Source organism: Macrobrachium rosenbergii, chromosome 56 (genome assembly GCF_040412425.1).
Source record: "Macrobrachium rosenbergii isolate ZJJX-2024 chromosome 56, ASM4041242v1, whole genome shotgun sequence".
Classification (NCBI taxonomy): Eukaryota; Metazoa; Arthropoda; class Malacostraca; order Decapoda; family Palaemonidae; genus Macrobrachium; species Macrobrachium rosenbergii.
This window is the reverse complement of record NC_089796.1, coordinates 58,353,863-58,373,790: the sequence shown is the minus strand read 5'-3', so window position 1 is coordinate 58,373,790 and position 19,928 is coordinate 58,353,863. Positions and strand designations below refer to the sequence as shown.

Below are 19,928 nucleotides of genomic sequence, written 5' to 3'. Positions count from 1 at the left end.
CGGGACACCAAACTGGCAATCCAGCTGAGAGAGGGCCTCAGCGCACGCGACTGGCGGTGGTCATCCGTGGGCGTCGCTTACCGCCACCTGGTCGAGCGGTCACCACCGTCAGGAGATACCTGGCCCCACCTGATGGGGAAGGGGGCCTGACGACGTCGACATGGATGTGTCCGAAGCGCCTCCCTGGCTGGGGAAGTTGCCCACCCCCCGACCGGTGTGACGACCTATTTTGCTGGTTCAAGAATCGCATGCACTGTTTTGCCCAGGTCGTGATGTCCTTTGCACCCCGGGCCAGACGAACTTTCACAGCAGCTTGGCCGTCATTCTGCTGGGAGGGGGTGTGAGAGGCCGTGGGATGATGGTGTCAAAAACCAGACGGTGCAGGAGGTGGACCAGCAGGCAGAGGTGGCCAGTACTGCTGTCTCAGCAGTGATGGCCCCTCCGGGGGTGGGTCACGTCCTTCCACTTGAGGGGCGACGTGATGGCGTGCGGTAGGCTGAACTTCTGGTGGTGCCTGTTCTCTGGCAAGGTCCTCAGAACATCCTGAGCTGCACTGTGTTGAAACTGGATCCTCGAGAGGGGCTGCCTACGGGTTCTTCCTACTGGGGAGGTACCTGACGGAACAGGTAATTCGGATGGCCATGCTAGGTGCCACTGCTGTCTGGAAGACCATGCGTCCCCTGCTTTTGTGAAGGCATGAACCAGCGGCTGGTGGTCCATCCAAGATTGTGAAGGGCTTCCTCCAGGAGGAACTTGAAGTGGCATACCGCCTGGTACATCGCGCAGAGTTCTCTGTCGAAGGTGCTGTAGTGGGACTCGGTGGTGCTGGAACTTCTTGGCTGAAGAAGGCGATGGGCTAGGGGGGCGCAGCGACGATTTGCTCCAGAACAGTCCCCAGGTGACGTTGCTGGCGTCCGTCTGTCAGCTGGAGGGGGCGTTGGGGTCCTGGTGGCTAAGACGGTTGTCTTGGCGAGTGGGGCGGCTCGTCAGGAGAAGGTCCGTTGCTGGCTGGTCCCCAAACTAAGGACTCTGGTTGCCCTTTAGGATCTCGGTCAGGGGTCATGGTGTGCGATCCCGATGAACCGCCTGTAGTAGCTTACTCATCCCAGAGGAACTCCTGGACGGCCCTGATGGAGGTGTGGGTGTCGGGAACCTGGCAACAGCTGCCGACCGCCGATGCGAGAGGGCGACGCCTCCCGGGACATCTCGCGGCCCAGTGAAGTCAAATCTTTCTGACGCCGAAGGTGTACATTTGTCAAAACTCACGACTGAGGCACCTTTGCAGGCACTGAGGACCTTCCGGATGTGCCGCAGGGTGTTCTTTGTGAGATCTGAAAATTAAAATGTCGTCAACGAATAGGTTTATAGTTCAGGTCCCCAGATGCTGTCCACCAGTCTTGAAGGTGGCCCCGCGCTCTCAGCCGAAGATGGAGAAGGCGAAGACGTAGGACCTGGAAGTAAATGGATGAGGCCGTCTTGTGGGATGTCCTCTGAGCAACTGGTACCTGGAAATAAGATTTTAAAAGATCCACTTAGAAAATATTTTGGGCCGTGTGAAAAGAGGCTGTGAGGTCTTGGCATGTTTGGGAGAGGGTAGTGATCTGTTCTGTGGTGAGGTTGAGTCACCTGTAGTCACCCGGAGGGTCTCCAGGGCTGTCCGGTTTCTGCACCATGTGGAGGGGGAGGCCCATGGACTGAGGCTTTCTGCAGATGCCCATCTGCTCCATCTCCGCGAAGGCTTTTTTCGCCTCCTGAAGGCGCTGGGAGGGGGAGCTCCAGAACTTTGCACGCCGCCCCTTGTCTTGATGTGGTGGTAAACTCCATGTTTGTCCGGGTCCTGGGCACCTGACACAGTTCAGGCTTAAACACTCGGGGAACCTGACAGAAGGTGAGGCTTACGGTGGGGGCAACGAACAGATGATGGTGGGTCTGGGTCCAGCTCATGGTTAACGGAGAGACCTGGCAGGAGTCGTGTCGAGAGGGCGCTGTGCCACGCCATCAGCAGACCGAAGTGGGGCCAGAAGTCGGCACCCAGGAGTGGGGGTTCCACAACCGCAAATAATGGAAGTCCACTGGCAACTTTGCCGGCGATGGAGATCGACATGAGCCTGTGCCGAGGAGGATGGGGGACCCGCTGGCGGCAGTCGTGAAGGCAGCTGGGTCCAACGGGTGTTTGCGGTCCTTCTGGATGCTGGAACACTGGAGCTTACGCCCCAGTGTTGATCAGCATCATCCTGGCCGGAGATGGTGTCACGGACATAAAACTTACTGTTTTTGGGCCTGGTTCTTCTGCTGCCATCCGCCATGGCTGTCTGTTCCGCTGTCAGGCCACCAGTTTTTGATCCTTGAACGTACCGCCGGTGGTTAGCAAGGCCCCAGCAATTACTTCTTTCTGGTGATGGGTTGGCCGCCTCCTGACACGGTGGTGTTTATCTCCGCTTTCTGCGTGTTCCAGCTGGACGTCTGTTGGCGATGGCGTGGATGCCTGCTTCGCTGCCCTTGGAGTCAGTCAGCTGCTGTGAGCGACTGGCTGTGTGGCTGGTTTTAGCCTCCAGAATCTTGACAGAACCTCCGGGAGGAGCTGGCCTATGAAGATCTCCTGACAGGCTTATCTCAGTGAGCGCCACTGCCGGGTCCGTCCTGGGTAGATAAGAAGGTCCGGATGACGTTCCACGTCTCCAGGAGGTTATCTCCCGCCGGGGTTGTTGGCGGTGTCACCGCACTCGGAGATTGGCAGGGAGTAGGTCTCGACGAGAGAGGCCTTCAGCTTTCTGTATTGGAGACGGCGCAGACATTATTGGCAAGGTCTTCCGTAAACCCTCCCGGCCCGGCGATTACGATGCGTTCGGCAGAGCACCTGTCAGCTGAGGCTAACCTGAACCGCCCTTTTTGTGAGCCATGGGACAAGGGTTGTTTGCAGAACGGCGGCAGCTTTATGGAGAGGGCGGACCTTGGTTGGTCTGTCAGGAAGGGTAAAAGCAGGATGGTACCAGTGTGAAGGGGCAAGTTGGGGGAGCACCTGTCGGGTTTTTCACGAGGATTTCAGTCCGGTGCAATTATTTGTATGTGGAGCGGAATGTCTGTGTCCATGCCACTTCTGCACTCACTCGAGTGTGAGTTACACCTCGCGTCAAACACGCTGGGAGCTTTACATGTGGTCGGCTAATGACGCCGGGCGGATCTGTCGATTTGCGTTCGGGGCGCTAACGCTTTGTTAAAGCGGCGTAGTTAGTCTGTTGGTCGTGGGGTAGTTCATCAGGCCGCTGTCACTGATGGGGAGGTTCAGAACTCCGGAGTCCGCGGGGTCCAAAAAGAGAGAGTAGGTAGACATTGACTGCTAGTTTCCGCGCATGTGACATCAGTACAAAACAGAACAGGTAAATACAGGTAACTGACAAATAAAATTAATAGATTAGACACACAATGCGGTGGTTCATGTACAATAAGGGAAAATGAGTAAGTAATAAATGCACATTTACATAAAATAAAACATGGCTGGTTACAGCCACGGTCACGGAAAAGGCAGCGTTTTTGAGAAAATGGGAGTTTCCCCAAGAGAAAACCCATTGAGCAGGACTTGACAAATCCGCTGAAGGCCCGGATACCCGGGTCACCACTTCCAAAGGTTATTGATAACGAAGTAGGTTGCTACGCACACAAAGTGACACACAGATCCACAGCTGGACAGATCCAGGCAGTTGAGTATTACGGTTACTTAACTGAAACTAGCACTGTAATGAGACAATGGAATTGCAATTGAAGACCTAGAGGTCGAAACACGAATATCATATGCTTACGTTGAATCTTGTAAATGCTTGCAACATTAAACAGTACAAAATACAAAGCAATACAGTCACTTGATTGCACTATGAATGAAAGAAACAGCTGGAGGAGAACAGCGAACATGGCTGACGATACCATAAAGTAAAACTTTAAATCTCTTAGGAACTGATGTTCTTCGCGAAGTGCTAATTGAGGGGGAGGGCAACGGAAGTCACATCAAAAGTTAAAAACAAGCCCATGAGACTAGACAGTTAAACGCAAGGGACTGAGCTCAGTACTCCGTGTCCGTGCCAGCAATTCTGGACTTTAAGCCCATTGTTGTCAGATTTAGCTGGTCTTGCAGACGGCTCTGCTCCAGAGCAGCCCAAAGCAAAGCTCCTCTCCAGGGCCCTTTATAGCCTCGGGAAGCTGCGGGCTTTCTTCCTAGATGGCGCGGTGTTGTGATCACTTCCGCCCACATGGAACTGCAGACCGCATGTGGCTCCACTTCAAATGGTAGAATGCATGTGGTCAGCCCTCCAGCCAACCTGCCTTGGGTACAATTAGCTCTGGTCAGTCTGGCACCTGGAATTAAGGGATGACGGAATTGATAAGAAAGGGGTGAAAGGGCTCCCAAAAAGGCAGTGGTGAGGGTTTTGGAGGAATTTTTACAGTGAATCATATTTAATTTTATTGAATTACTTAGTCCTTTTTACTTTAAATTATTGTTGAAAGTGTGGTGGGAGGATATTTTGAATAATATATATATATATATATATATATATATATATATATATATATATATATATATATATATATATATATATACACACACACATATATACATACATATACATATATATACACATATATGTATATACATATATATATATATATATATATATATATATTAAAGTATAGTGTTGGAAACCCCATGATCAGGGACATTTTGTGTCTTTTGCGCCATAAGGATCAATGCAAATAATAATATTTTTCCTTTTGCAGCATCCTAGAGGAATGAAAGACCCAAGTTTTTCAAAACCATCCACTGCGTACCCGTCTGCCTTATGACAAAGTATCTAAGAGGTTCAAACCATTGGCTCATTCTCCTCAGGGCAGCAGTGTCCAGGTAGTGCTGCTTACCACCACTCTGGTGGCAGTCAATTTTAATTGACTGACCTGACATGCCTTGGGTTGGGTTTGCAATCCCATACCCTGTATCGAATTTTTTCAATTGAAAAAATAAATGCCAAGCCTTGGAGTTTCAAATATGCACTGTATGGTGCAAAAGAGGAAACATTTATGGCAGTTGACTTATTGAAGGAAAGCAAATTAGCCAGACAAATGTGACGAGCAATATATGCAGCAGTGGGAGGGGGCATAGCGTGATTGCGTCTGAGGTAGCAGGGAGAAAAATATAAATAAGTAGTACAAGCAAGCGAAAATTGTCAGGAAACCCTGATAGTGGAAAGATAACCTACAAATATGTTCTGTTGAAGACTGCAATGGTAGAATCTCACTGGTATGGAAAAATTTCAGTGAGTATATGTCCGGAAATGAAAAAAAAAATAAGAGTGGGTGTCGTAAGCAAATTCTGAACCTTTGTCTGACTGGGACTAAGAACATGAAAGGGTGGTTGTGCTAGGGAAGTTAAATATAAAGTAAGGTGACAGACAAAGAGCTAAGGTTGATAGGCTCAGAGCTGCTCCTTGAGTAAATGAAAATGAGAAATATATTTTCAAAATAGCTTGACTGTTGGAGTTGCATGGTTCCAAAGAAGAATGTTTATTGGCACACTTGAAAAAGAGAAAATGGCAAGGGGAAGAATTTGCTAAACTATTTTATTACAGAGTAGATAGTAAAGCTTGTTAACGGCTAGAACGTTGAGAAAGGGGGAAAAATGTGGGTGTATCTGCAACCAAGACAAGAGTTTGACACGAATGAAGCGAAAAGAGCATATAGGGAGAAAATCTGTGTAAAAAGAATGGGCTGGGATTAAAGACAAAGGGATGGAAAAGGTACTTAATGAGTGAGTAAAATTTGAAGATGGAGTCAACAGACTCAGCCGAAAGGCAACCTACTGAATTAATCAAGACACAGGAGCAAAGGCCTTAAGGTAATATTTCATCTACTGAACTTAAATGTACAGTTTCTTTATGAGAAGTGGAAACTTGCCGCAACCTGCATTTTTCCAACTGCTATTATTTATCTTATCTTCCACAACAGCAGAGAATCTGTAGAATTAAATTACAAGTCTTAGCATGTGGCAAACACTTCATTCACATTTCATTTTCATTGGGTTACTAAAATGGTGCTTGAGGAGAAAGTTGACGTTGTTTATAAGAGGATATTCAAAGAAATCAACAGATATCCAAGGAAATTAACATATGCAATTAATGAAAAGTGCAAGCAAATAGTATTCTGATATATTCGAAGATAATATTGAGCTAAGACTGCAAGAAAATCATATAAAACAATTTATTTTTAAAATGTTTTTAACGGTGTATCACTCATCATTTGCTCATGACTACATTTTCTGAAGTTTGTAGTAGTAGCTTAGATGCGGGCTAATTTTGCAGTGAGTTTTAACGGAGCTTTTAGTAATCTTTGAATGGAAAAGAAATTCTGTTTACAAGTCAGTAGAATGAGAATGTGTGTTCACAATAAATGGTAGACAGTGGGAAGGGCGGTAGAAGAATTGTTGTAGGAGCCGTTAAAGAGACAGAAATTTACCGTGGCCAAGTACCAAATCCATAAACAAAGAAGAAGTTTAGGCTCTTCGCAGGCTGAGTTTTACGCGGCCGACATGGTGAGTGAGACGATAAGTTTTATCCTTATTTATTTTACTCATCCTATACTCTGAAGAGTATTTAATATCCTGTGCTGTTTCGGAATATGATGGACAATTGTTTTGAGACGTCTAGTGTTTTTTAAATTTTCATTTAGTGACGATAAACCTAGTGAATGTGTCATGTATGTTATGTTTACTTGAAAGGACGATTATAATTCGGTTGTCTGTCTCACGACTGGGCTGCAAATATAACCAGAGAACTGTCGTTTGAAAGTTCTTATCAATTGGGTTTATTAAAAGGATCTGTGTGGATATAAACTATTTCCACTCCAGCAAAGAGACCATGTTTAGTAACTTCCAGGTGTGGTAACTTTAGATTTCTCGTAGCCTAGTAGCCTTATAGGCTAGCCTGTGACAGAGCGGCATTTATTTTCTGTAAAATTTTAGATAACTTGCCAATAAGACTCCTGGCAGCCATTTTTGCAAGAAAAACCATACTGGTTTTTTCATGCGAAAATGGCTAGGAAATGATGGGGCGCTCACAAAAAGAACCTAAAACTACCAACGTAACGTAACGTATGGGTCTTTTCTGGTTACAATTTTGCCATATTAACGGAGGGCGTTGGGGTCCGGTATTGGCTTGCATTATAAGTCGGAATTTGATTAATTTTTTATGTTTTGTGCATAATGTTTATGGGACGGTTTCATATTGTGTAATAGCAACTTATAAAAAAATAATTCGGAAACCATTTTTGTAGGTATTTCTACATACAGCTCTGCACGAATTATTACCTTGGAATTTGAATTTTCCTATGTATACTTTCAGTGTTGCTGAGGAAATAGGCCAGGTGGTGTTGTTTATTGTCGGTCACATCTCCGATGTAACCCACCCATCAATGTTTTAGTAGAGTTGTATGTTAATAGTTGGGGACCCTGTGGGAACTCAGGGTTTTGGGTGGGGAAATAAACCAAACTGTCATGTTGGTCGCATGGGATGGTTTTGCCCATTCGCAAGTCATTAAGGAGCCGTACGTACAAGAAGGGAATGGCTAAGGAAATGTATGAGGCCATGAAAGAAATCATACTAACCCAACATACTGTAACATAACCTAACCTAGTAGGCCATGTTACTTAGCCGGTGGCTCCGTGCTGGAAACTAGACAAAATGCACCATTAGCCTAGACCGAATGCACCACCAGCCTGGTCTGAATGCTCCACACTAAAAATGTGCTTGTTGTCTGGTTGATTCTGGTATCAAATTTTTTTTCATTCTTACAGTGGTTAAACCTCAAAGTTTTAACTTGTTAAGAATAATTAAGTAATTTAAAGAATAGAGTCATATTTCTTTACTAAATTTATATCACTCATCCTTTTTATCATATTTTGATATCACTTATTTATTTTGTTTTATTATTCAGCCAAGTCTGTAGATACAGTTTTTTGCAAGAAGTCTTAAAGTGTCTTTTTGTCTTATAATCTGTTTTTATTCAAAACCATACAGTTGTAGTTTAAATTAGGAGATAGCTACCTAGTAAAGTTTTAAACTTCTCCCTCATACCATAATGTGTTTGTTGGTTTTGTAATAATCTATTTTCATTCAGACTTTTTAAAATTATTCACTTTATCAAAGAAAATAACTTCTGCAGAGTGAATATATATAGTCACCTATGAAGCACCAAAGAACAAAAAAGTTATGAATTAAGTTAAGTTCTTCTTGGGGACCATAAGGAATAGCTTTTCTATTTTAATTGCTAGTTGTAATCATCTTCCTCATAGCATACAATGTACTTGTTAGTTTTGAAAATATCTCTACTGTATTGAGACTTTGTAAATGATTCACTATATCAAAGAAAAATAATTCTGCAAGTGAATTAGATAACTGTCTAGTTCCCCAAAGAGCAAGAGTTATGTGAATTAAGTTAGTGCTTTGGGACCACAAGGAAAGATGCACTTTAATTAGGAAGCGGTGCATTGGGACCAGATACTCAGTGCATTCAGATTAGTGATGGTGCATTGAGTCCATAAACCCTTCGTGCCCCGGATCCCCTGGTGAAGGAACCACTTTTTGCCACAAGTTCCCCTATAACACTGGGCATGTGCAACAGCATTCCAGGCTGGCCAGGATACAATAACATCATTTCCGAAGTTAATTACAGTCGACCTACAAAAAATAAAGGGGGTAGTTTATGAGCACCTACAGTTTAGTTGGCTGAAGATCTGCCTGCCAGTTTTCTAGTTGATACCACCACCAGAGATGGCAGTGCAGGTTCCGACCAGGAAACTGGTGTACGCATACAAACAAGATGGCGCCGGGTCGGAAGCTAATGTTCACCATCATTTCCATAACAAACAGACCTCACCTTTCCTATAGCATCAGGTCCTGACCTAACCAGATGTTACCTACCTAACCTAACATAGGGCGGCGCGCCCTAACCTAGCCCGGGGACATTGCCCCCAGGGAACACCCCAGAAAGCCAGCTTACATAAATCGACCAAACTCTTCCTATTATGCCAGGTCCTGACCTAACCAGATCGGACCTACCTAACCTCACACAAGACAGTATGCCTCACCTGGCTGTGGGGTTTTGCAACCCCAAAGCCAGTAAAAGGTGTTGCCATAAATTGATAAAAAAAACCATACTTACCTTAGCTGAAATCAGAATCATCGGAAAATTTGGGCAACTCGAATCATCTTCTCTTTTGGGCTGGGACGGCTGGTTTTGGTGGGATCTGGACAACAAGAACTGGCGGAACAGGGATGGGTGGAGAAGACGAATCCATTTGTACAGCGACGTCTCGGGATTGTCGGGTTTCAGCGAAATTAGGCCGCATCTTGGTGGGTGTTCATTAAGTACACTATCACTGATTTCTCGTCATTGCAAAGCACAGCTAAATCAAGTATCGTCACCGGATTGGCGGCGGCAAATTGCACGTTAGCGGGATGCAACGCAAACAGCATAGACGACATCTTGGCAAACTGGGAATAGACTGGTGACTGGGTCAGATATCGGGGCACGTGGGGTCATGGAACTACTTACCTTGGCGGAGTGATTGTAGTCCAGGCAGAAGATTTTGTGCGGCCTGGCCAACTAAACTGTAAACTACCGGTAAATTCTTGATAAGCAACCGAAATGATATAGAAAAAGTCAATTTCCAAGGTAATACCCCATGCGGAGGTGTTTCATAGTTCTACCTTCCGTTATCTTGGTACCAGAAACACTCCAGCAAGTGATCCTGAAATTGCTTGAAATCCAAGAAATCTGCAGATATGGCTAGTGTTATTGTTCTTAGCGCAGGACATTCATCTTTTTAAGTAAATGAATGGTTGAAAAATGTTTATTGCATCTAAAGTGCAAAAGATTTGTGTTCTATTTCTGGGTTGCAGACCCCCACCCCATGTACATGCCCCAACACCTGGAATCCGCCAACCCCAAACAGGAATGCGTGCTTAAAACTCAAGAATTTGTAGAGTATAAGTAGACTTGCAGGTAAAACTTTAGTTCAGTTCACATGTCTGATTCGCTAGTTATGATAGGGACAGGTTCCTCATACATAAATAGATATAACCTTTCCTATAATGTGTGCAATAAAAATCTACAGTTATACAGTAAATATATTACTATGTAAAATAAACAGACTTTCAAACACTTGAACAGTGTTCCCTATCAATGCTAACTTTAAACAAATGAGAGAGTATAGTTTTATGAAATGGCTTTAAAAAAAAAAAGTGGAGCTGAAGAGAAGATAACAGCCCATCATGGAAGTGCTGGTCTGGGTTATGTTATTCCAAATTCAACAGGCAGTTGCACCAACCTCCTTGATCTTCGAATCCTTGGCGATGTTGCACCTCCCTGCACTGCATAGGTGCCATATCTGGAAACCATCTACACTGATGTCGGTTATCTGGAGGAAAGAGGGTGAAGCAGAGACAACGTAATAACATCAGTTTTGAATAGCCAGTTTTATGAGTGTTTGTAATAAACAGTTGATAAAGTGTCTTCATTTTATAACAGCCTTTTGTTATCTTCAAAAGGCTTTTATAGCTTATAGCAGTACACCTTTCAATTAATCTTTTCTTCACATGAATTATCAATTTTAAAATAGTTTGCACAAATTAATTGGGGAAACAAATTATTTTTAAAAGTGACAATTCTCACATGAGAAGATTATTTGAAGTTGCTGCTATAAACAGGGGAATATCTTTTGAAGATAAGACATTTACAAATGAAGACCCTTTTACCAATTGGTTTATTGCCAAACACTACATAAAACATTTTATTTTCAAAACTGACGTTGACCGTGTGAACCCTAATGCTCTGCTTCCTCTTCCCCTCTCCTGAACATGTTCGAAAGTCTTTGTTTATTTTACATAGTAATATATTTACTATATAATTGTGGATTTTTATTACACATTGTTTTTCACGAAATTGTGAATCCCTTGGTTTTTCTATAATGTCAGGTCCTGACTTAACCGGATCTTACCTACCTAACATAACTTAAGGCAACATGCCCTGACCTGGATGGAGGTGCCCCCCCTCCCCAGACCTCCCGAAAAGGCAGTAACCTGTCCCAGTCGGTGACTGATGGGAATCAGGCCATGGCAACCAAAGTTTCATGCCTCAGATTAAACTAGGCTGCTGTCCCCCTTCCCCTGACTCGCCAAATTAATATTGAAAATAAAGATAAAGGCTAGGGTGAGTGAATGCAGAGTAGGAAGACATGTAGGGATGAGAAATCCTAAAGTTTCCTAGAATGTTGTGTCGTGACCCAACCAGACCTTACCTTCATAACCAAACTTACGGTGCTGTGCCCACCCTGGAGGGCCTTCACCCCTGTTGGACCCCCGGGTAACACTGAATGTCCCACTTTCCCCAACTGCACATGCCAACTACCCAGAGAGGGCAGGCCATGTACATGAATATGTTGGTAAAACTAAGCACAGTCCGCAAGGGGGTGTTTCTTTGAAATTGATTTTCATATTGTTTTTTTACACTAAGAATTTACCATTATTTTTCGCGCTCTCATTGTAATTAACCTCGGAAGCGTATGCTGTCCATCCTGAATGCTGTTGTGCGATTTATAGTTACATGGGAACCTTTGTAAAAATGAAGCTTCCTTCGGGGTGGGGAGCAAGCAACACCCACCTGGTAGGTTAGGTTAGTGTAGTTCCTTTTTTTGTAATAGGTTTCCTTAGCCAATCCCTTCTTAAACATATGGCTCCCTAATGACTTGCGCATGCACGGAACTGTTCCATAACAAGAATATGGCAGTCTGGTCTTTCTACCAATGATTTCCCCCACCCAAAACCCCTCGTTCCCCCAAAGGTTCCCCAACCATGTTGGGTGATGAGGTTAATAATGATTGACCAACAATAAACAACACCACTTTCTTCATCAGCAACACTAAAAGTAAAGGAAAAATCAGTTTCCAGGGTAACAGTCTCAGAGCTGTTGATTAGAGTTACTAAAGATGTCGTATATTAACATAATTTTTTGGCTGAAAATGTAGAAAATTAGAGGTGTGATAATTTGAGAAATCTACAAGATAGTGAAAACTTAATTTTTTTTTTTTATATATTTTGTTTAAAACAACTGGTTTTCTTTTTATGTTTTCTATATTTGGTAAAAAAAATAATAAATAGTACTGCATTGGTGAAGGGGACGGCTACATGAATGTATCGTTGTTTTATATAATTTTTTGGTTAAACAGTTTGGAGAGTGTTGTGTACTGTATAATGCTGTAGGCTTCAGGTGAAGAACATTTGAGATATTTACCAAGATAATGAGAAATTTACTGTGTTTTTTCTGCAGTGTTTTCAACCACGAGGGGCTGGTACTAAACATGGCACCCCACAGAGCTTCTGCTATGTTCACGCACTACCAGGCCCCTTGGGCATTAACATAAAAACATAAAAGACAGTGAATTTCTTGTTATCTTGGAAATTTTCTCAAATGATCTTACCTGTGCTGTACTATATACACCATTTACTGTATTGTTTAACCAAAGAATTTTATTACAGTAGTAAAGGATATCCTTGTGCAGCCTTCTCCTTTATATTTACCAGACGTAGTGCAAGAATGCAATGAAAGAGAAATAAAGTAAATAAAACAAATATACAATGACTTAAATGGTAGCCTTTTGAGATCCATGGGAGCAAGTGAGGCTAGTGGAAAAAAATCCAATTGGTTCTTAGTCCTACAATTGCTTGCTGTAATGTACTGTTACTGGTATGTACCAGACTTGCATTTTGCAATTTTAGGCTCTGGTTGAATACAGAAGGCGGGTCAAGAGCCAGAAACCTTAAAACAATGCTTGTTTATGAAATCATATGGATGGATTTACAGATGACATACTTTTGGAAGTATTGTCCCATTCTGTAATCTTGACCATAGTGGAGGGATACATTTAGTTTTAAGGCAAGCCGGTTTGACACATGGTCAGTCACTGGCTACCACCCACAAACCAGCCTTAACTCAACCCTTCCCAGGCATTGTGCCTTGATCTAACTAGGAACCTGACCATGAATGCCCCGGGTCAGGGACACAAGCAATGCCCTAACCTGTCATCAAACACTGAGACAGAGCTTACACAGGATGTTGAATGCTCTCTTGTTTAAAATGCAAATAGGCATCAACCATTCTTAGAATGCAACACCTGGACTCCTATTTAAACCTCGCTTAGAATGCCATACCTACTGGAGGCCAGCACCCTCTGAAACCCCAAAAAAAACCAGTTGTTTCCTAAAATAATTTCTTGTTTATGTCTTGTAGACAGAGTAAGAGTTACAAATTACCTGGGCAGGGGGGAAGGTCTCCAGTTTAGGGGATATCTGAGTTAGGTTAAGCTTTATGGCATGTTCATTCTGAAATGTCTATTAAGTCTGCTTTTGCCTGTGAAACTGGCACAGCAGCTACCAAACCAGGGGTTAGTAGTCTTCAGATTTACCATGCATATGCTCAGGAATACAGCCTAATTTGTAAAGTATGACAACTGGCAAATGATGAGGGATGGTGATACTGCAGAGAGGACACCTTTCTTGGCAAACTTACCAAACATTATATGAACATGAGCTCACATGTCATACAAGTAATTACAAGGTTATAGTTTCTAAACCCAAATGCAGCCCTTATTTTAAAAAGTAAAAATCAGGCGCAGCATTGCTGCTCTGCCCTACTGCCAAACAGAAAACCTCATTCTGCAGAATAAACATGGGGCTTTGTTGCAGCCTTTGCCTGTATTATTGTTTATTTGAACCTTTAATAAACTTTCTTGCAATTTTTCTGGTCTCTTGGCCATATTTTGTGCCTCCTATTATGATCTCACCTCCGAGATCAGTAGGTTCTTAAAAAAAAAATGCAATTGGGCTGAAATTGCTGACAAACAAAGGAGGCAGGAGCAGAACAAATACAAAAAGGTGACCTTAACCAGTTTATTTGCTGTTATATACATTATAAGTGAGTCAGGTTCTAAAAACACAAAATGACAATAATGTAAAACCAGTCAAAGAATAAAAACAAACAACCACACCACTGCACATGCCACAGAAATCATTCAGATACAAATAGAACAAACAATAATGACAAAATAGGCAGTATAACATAAATCTGTAAACAGAAACAAAAAAAAAAAAAAACTGAAGCAGCACAAGAGCAAAAACGTGGAACACTTCTCTCAAACAATGGCAATAACAATGCCAGACGATCAAGATAATACGTAATGGCAAACCACGCCCTTGGAAATAATATGGACGCGAACGCTGGACGATCAAGACAGAGTTGATACAAAAACCATCTCAGATACTCTCTGGTTGCTAAGACTTCTGCTTCTGCCGCCTTGAACCTGACTGGTCATTGTAGCAAAATCTGATTTGTTGCTGTTACGAACCTAAAACTGACGCTGTCAAGCACCCATGACAGACATCAACCATCAGCACAAAAAAAAAAAAAAAAATACAAAAGGAGGCAATACCACTCAAGGAAACAATCGGCAAACGATTGTTCCTTTAATATTACCCAATTTGCAAAACCAGATTAACAAATTTTATATGAATACAAATTTGGGGTAGGCAGAAATATAGTATGGAGAAAACTTGTGCAAAATGTAATGATTAGCAAGAGTAGAAGATAATCTCAACTAGACAAATTGGAGAGGGATAGGAAAAGGAAAGCAGCCTTTAGATTCTAGAAATGAGCTTCCCTTAGCCTAGTATTTTACCCTAGCTTGGGTTAGAAGATAACTCTGTTATTCCTTCATCCCCTCTTCCAAATCCAATGTCACTGCCAGTCTAGAGTCTAGGTTTCACAGAAAATTAAACTACAGTACTAGTGAATACAGTTGCATAGTTAGGTGCATCGCTGAAGCCGTTTAAAGGAAAACATATTTAGATGGCGCCACTTCCCGCAAAGTGACAAATGATAGTGTTGTGCAAGTGGAGAAGTGTGACTACTCGTCCCCTTGGTTCTCCTAGACCAGTGATTCTTAAACTGGGGGGCACCAGAAGCTTACAGGGGGCTGGGTGCAAGCAGGGTTGCCAGATGATGGTTTTTTTTCTGTTTATTATCTCAAAACATGCCAAAAATTCAAAATATAAGTCATTTTTTATTTCAAGTCTTATTTATGAATTGAAATATAGAACAGGCATACTTAAAAAAACTTAACACTAATAAAAACAAAAATCTATCATTCATCCATATATTCATATATACAAATAAGCAAATATATTGTTTACAGTTTATAGTTGGCAAAAATTTCAGGGGCCATGGGGATCTATACATAATGCAGGGGGGGGGCGAAGGCAAAAAGTTTAAGAACCACTGTCTTAGAAAGTTTCCTAAGAACCACTGTCTTAGACCAAGGTCACTGTCCTGCTCCCTGAACCTGGGAGAAGACATACCAAAAGTCCAATGGAGGTCAAGGAGGTTATCCCATTGGTAGTTGCCCCCCCTCAGTCGAACCTGTTGCGCATTCCCAACTATTGGCAGACAACCATTGGAAAGGCGTCTTTGACAGGAGAAAGTGTTATGCAAGTGGAGGAGGTCGTTTCTCATCCCAAAGGTCTCTGTCCTTCTCCCCTAAACCTGGGAGAAGACAAGGGAGGCCATAGACCTTTCAGTTCAACCCCAAGGGGACAGCCGGAAAGGGCATCTTGTGCACCAGTAGTCATCTGACTCTCAAGACTCCAGCATGGACTTGGAAGTGCCGCAAACTCTTTCTCGAGTTGTCTCGTCCATTGAAGAGGCATGCAGGTGATGCTGGGCCCTCTTCTCCGCTGCCCAGTTAGCAGTTTAAGGAGCCAGGTGCAATCTTCAACCTTCCTGCAGCACATGGGACAGTCTGGAATATTTCTCTCCTGAGCGTACTTCTGTTATGCACCAGTATTTGGCTCCCAAGTGCCCAACGATCCCTCTCAGGCTCGGGGGTATTAGAAGCTGTTACCTCTGAGGCTCCTGGTTGGGATGGCAGGTTCATCCTTGCCAAGGTCGTTGGAGAGGATGTGGTGTATGATGCCAGTGGCATTTTTAGATTTATTATCGACGCTGGTCTTCTCCCAAAAATATATTTCATTCATTTTCTTTTATCTTTTTATTGTTTTTATAGCAGCTATGTTGTTCATTTGATATTGGCATAAATGACCCAGTTGTCCGGATGTCAGGTAACTCCAAATCATTCATTCATTAAATCTGAGCGCCCAGCACCAGTTTCTGATAACCCAGCTCCAACTCTTCATTATCAATCTACTTCTCAGAGTGCCAAGCGCCCATCTCCTCAAGCACCCGCCTCCAGTTTCTGAGCACCCGACGCCAGCTCCCGAGCACTCTGTGCCAGTTGTCAAGCACCTGGCAATTCTTCAGTATCAATCTAGTGCTTGGAGCGCCAAGCACCCGTTTCCAACCACCGATCTCTTAACCTATGCAGTTCTCCTTCAATATTTGCAGGCGAGCTTTCCATCCCTTTTTTAGCTGCAGCTAGCCCCTGGTCTCACCTACCTCTACCTTCCTGATGAGGAGCCATCCAGATGACAGATCTAGGCTCCCCACACTGGTGCTTTCCTTGTCTTCTAGGAAGGCACTCTAAGATTGCAGTTTGGTTTTCTGCTAAGAGGGAGCAAGGGTAAGGCTTCCTTCTTTCCTCCCTCGCCCTTAATCTGAATGAGGTTTCTTTCCTATGTCACTGGGGAAACTTCTTCCTGATGCTCGTCGTTTTCTTCTGTAAAAATTACGTTTTTCGTTGGCAGAACTTGATCTTGTCAAAGACCTCTGAGTTGTTGAAGCTTTTAATTTCTGGACTGGATGGTGAGAGTGCTAGCCAAGAAGATTGAAGATTGGATGATTTAATTGGAGATTTTGCCTCTGACTGGCTACGAGTCCTTTCTAGTGCAGACAAGACTGCCAGGGATGGCTCTCTTGAACTTGAGGTTTTATATAAGTAACTTACCAAGTAATTACATAGCTATAGTTTCCAACTAGTAAGACAGCGTAAATTCAGAGTTTGCAGTAACACTTCAATTGTTTAGTGCAGGTGACTAGTATCACCCGCTAACGGCAGTACTAAGAACAACTTAGCAGATAACCTCATTCTGTTTGTCGTCCTTGATGCAATAATTGGATATTTGCGGCAGCTTTTTTCATCATTTGCCGGTTATCTAACTGGATTTTGGTGATGTGTTACCGCAGATTTCGAGTAACCTTCAAGCATATACTTTCAGGATCAGTTTTGTTATTAAGATCTGATTCAAGTTTGCCATTTTTTGCAAATTGTTCGATTACTTCCTTGATTTCTACTTAGTAAGTAGAAAATCTGCTACTAGTTATATGGAAGCAGTCATTGTCCACTTAGCCTAGCATAACTTTGCCTGAGTAGAGATAACTTAGGTAAACCAGCATGAATAGCAAGTTAAATATCAGCGAAGAATGGTTGGTTTTTCAATGAGTGACGTAATAAGACACGTAAACATTGCGTTCACTACCATATTTGCCAAGTAGTTTAGGGATAAACTTTGCATTTGCTACCACCTTCAAATAATTAATTAAACATCTTGTTACACTTTTTTTTTTTTTTTTTTTTTTTTTTTTTTTTTTTTTTTGCTGAGAGCTGAAAAGGTGTAAGGGCAGAACATAGTAAGGAGAGAAATTGGGTTTATTTTGGTTGCACTGGGCCTTTGGAAGAAGTGACGTTCTTGACAGCCGAGAATCTGCTCCGAACGCCAGGGCCGCTCACCAGCTCCCAATTTCTTAGTTTTCAAGCTACTAGCTCGCTTGATGCCCAGTTGCCTGGCGCCATCTACAACGTGGGAGCACCCGGCACCAGCTCCTGATCAGCTGGTGCCTACTCTCCCTGCATCCAATTTTTTCTCCTACTAGCACTTTAATTTTTTCTACTTGCTCCTGTGGCTGGCTCCCTGGCTTCCTTTCCATGCCATTGCCAGTCATTAAGTTAACAAAAAGTTAACCCCTGTAATAAAGTGAAGTGTTGTGCATGGAGGTGTTCACTGCCCCTCTGATGCTGCTAGACAGAAAGTCCCTGTCAAACTCCCCTAAACCTTGGAGAAGGCATACAGAAAGTCCAAGGGAGGTTGGGGGTTACACATGGCTAGTCACCCACTCAGTTGAGCCTGTTGCCAGTCCCAGGTATCGACAGACAGGCACAGGAAAGGCGTCTTACTGGATGTGTAGTGGAGGGTGTAGCTATCTGGCCCTGTTGGATCCCCTAAACCCACTCCCTGTCAGACTCCCTCCTTCCCTAAACCAGGAGGCATACTGTCTGTCCATGGGAGTCCGAAGGAGTTTTACCCCAGGTAGTTACTCCTCAGTCAATCCTGCTGTCCGCAGGTCTCAGCGGATAGCCATTGGAAAGGCGTCCATAGGGATGTACTTTCTTTGTCTTCTAGTGATACAGATCCCAGTGTGAATAGTTACAGATCCCAGTGTGGACAGATATGGATCCCAGTGTAGACAAGTGGTGTTAATGGCATTTTGCCAGTGTATCTTGGCCTTTGAATATGCATATCTTCCAATCTGACGCCGTCTACTGAAGAGCCCAGTGGGATCCGAGCACTCAGCATCCAATGATCCCCTTGTCCATTTGGCACCAGCTGTCAGGCATCTGGCACCAACCTGCTAGGGCCTAGTGCCAGTTCCTCTTTGGCTCAGCATGTGACTTAAGAACATGCTGTTGTTCTGCCTTGTGCGCCGGTTTCGATTACACAGGGACCAAGTTTACCCCCCGGACAAGGACATCTGTGTCTGAGTTTTTAAGCTTGTTGGTGGAAGCTTCCTCCTTTGGTTCTTTCTTAGAAGTCTTTCAAGATTGTAACTAGTGCCTAGATGGATCTAGGCCTTCATGTCAAGTTTACTGAAAGCACTATTTTCTTGACTGATATGAAGAGCACTGGCTAGTCGTCCTTTGGATTTCCAGTCTGATCTCTTGGAATTTCGGGCTTTTCTGTCTGCCATAGAATCACTGCTGCTTTCAGATGGTCCAAATTCTAGCCCCTTTTCCCCTCCTTGCTTGGGACTTTAGGGGTTGAACCTACTTTGGACTCTGGTGCCCACCAAGATGTTAGCCTGGTTGGACAGTCTTTATATGAACTCGTCCTCCAGTTTTCATCTAGTTCTGAGCTTTCTGGCGAAGACTGAGAAAGCAGTAAAGTTCTTCATGGCCTCTAAAGTTATTCATGTTAATGATTGCCATACTCTGCTTCATGTCCGTGGTAAGGGAGCTGTCCTCTCACATCCTTATTGCAGTTTTGCTCTTTGTTGAACGACCATAATTGGGCTCCAAACAGAAGAGGAGCACCTTGCACCTTCTCAGACCTGCTTTCCTGTGCGGCGCCAATCCCCGAACACCTGGATCCACTCCCGAGCTCCTGGCGCCAACTTCCCAACACATGGTGCCATCTACCCAGCACCTGTTCTAGAGTGCTTGACAGTATCTTTCTAGTGCTTGGATGCCATTGCCGAACCCCTAATCTACTACTCCACGGTTTTGAGGCTTTTTGCAGTTATGGAATTCTTCAAGCATTTCATAACTGTTCCAGAAATTTTCCACCACAAACAGTTCTGTGCGTTTTCATTCTGTACGAAGGTGTTGTCGAAGTCCACACAAGGCGTTATCAAGTTCAGTAATGTCGAGTCCGCACAGATATCGATGTGTCCTCACAGCTTTCTTAAGAGTCCACAGAGTCGGCAGCTAGTACGCAATGTTGTCTGTGAATCTGCACGTGGTTCTACAAGTTTGCTCATTTTTCCATGAATCTGCATGGTCATCAGCGAAAGGCATGTCCCACAGCCCCTTTTTTCTTTCGATTAGAAGACGAAGTTCAATGGAGACAAACCAGACAGCTCCTTCCTTCAATCTTCATGGTTATTGAATGAAA

The 19,928-nt window shown here is 43.6% G+C and overlaps 1 protein-coding gene across 1 annotated transcript in view; it reads left to right on the top strand.

Annotated features, from left to right (window-relative positions):
* Positions 1-6,434: 6,434 nt before the first annotated feature.
* Positions 6,435-19,928, top strand: part of RpL14 (ribosomal protein L14) — a 34,136-nt gene continuing 20,642 nt past the window's right edge. The window contains exon 1 of the mRNA XM_067100521.1: positions 6,435-6,571. Within this exon, the coding sequence (XP_066956622.1) occupies positions 6,569-6,571 (3 nt within the window). The 5' untranslated portion in view covers positions 6,435-6,568. The remainder of the gene's footprint in view (positions 6,572-19,928) is intronic.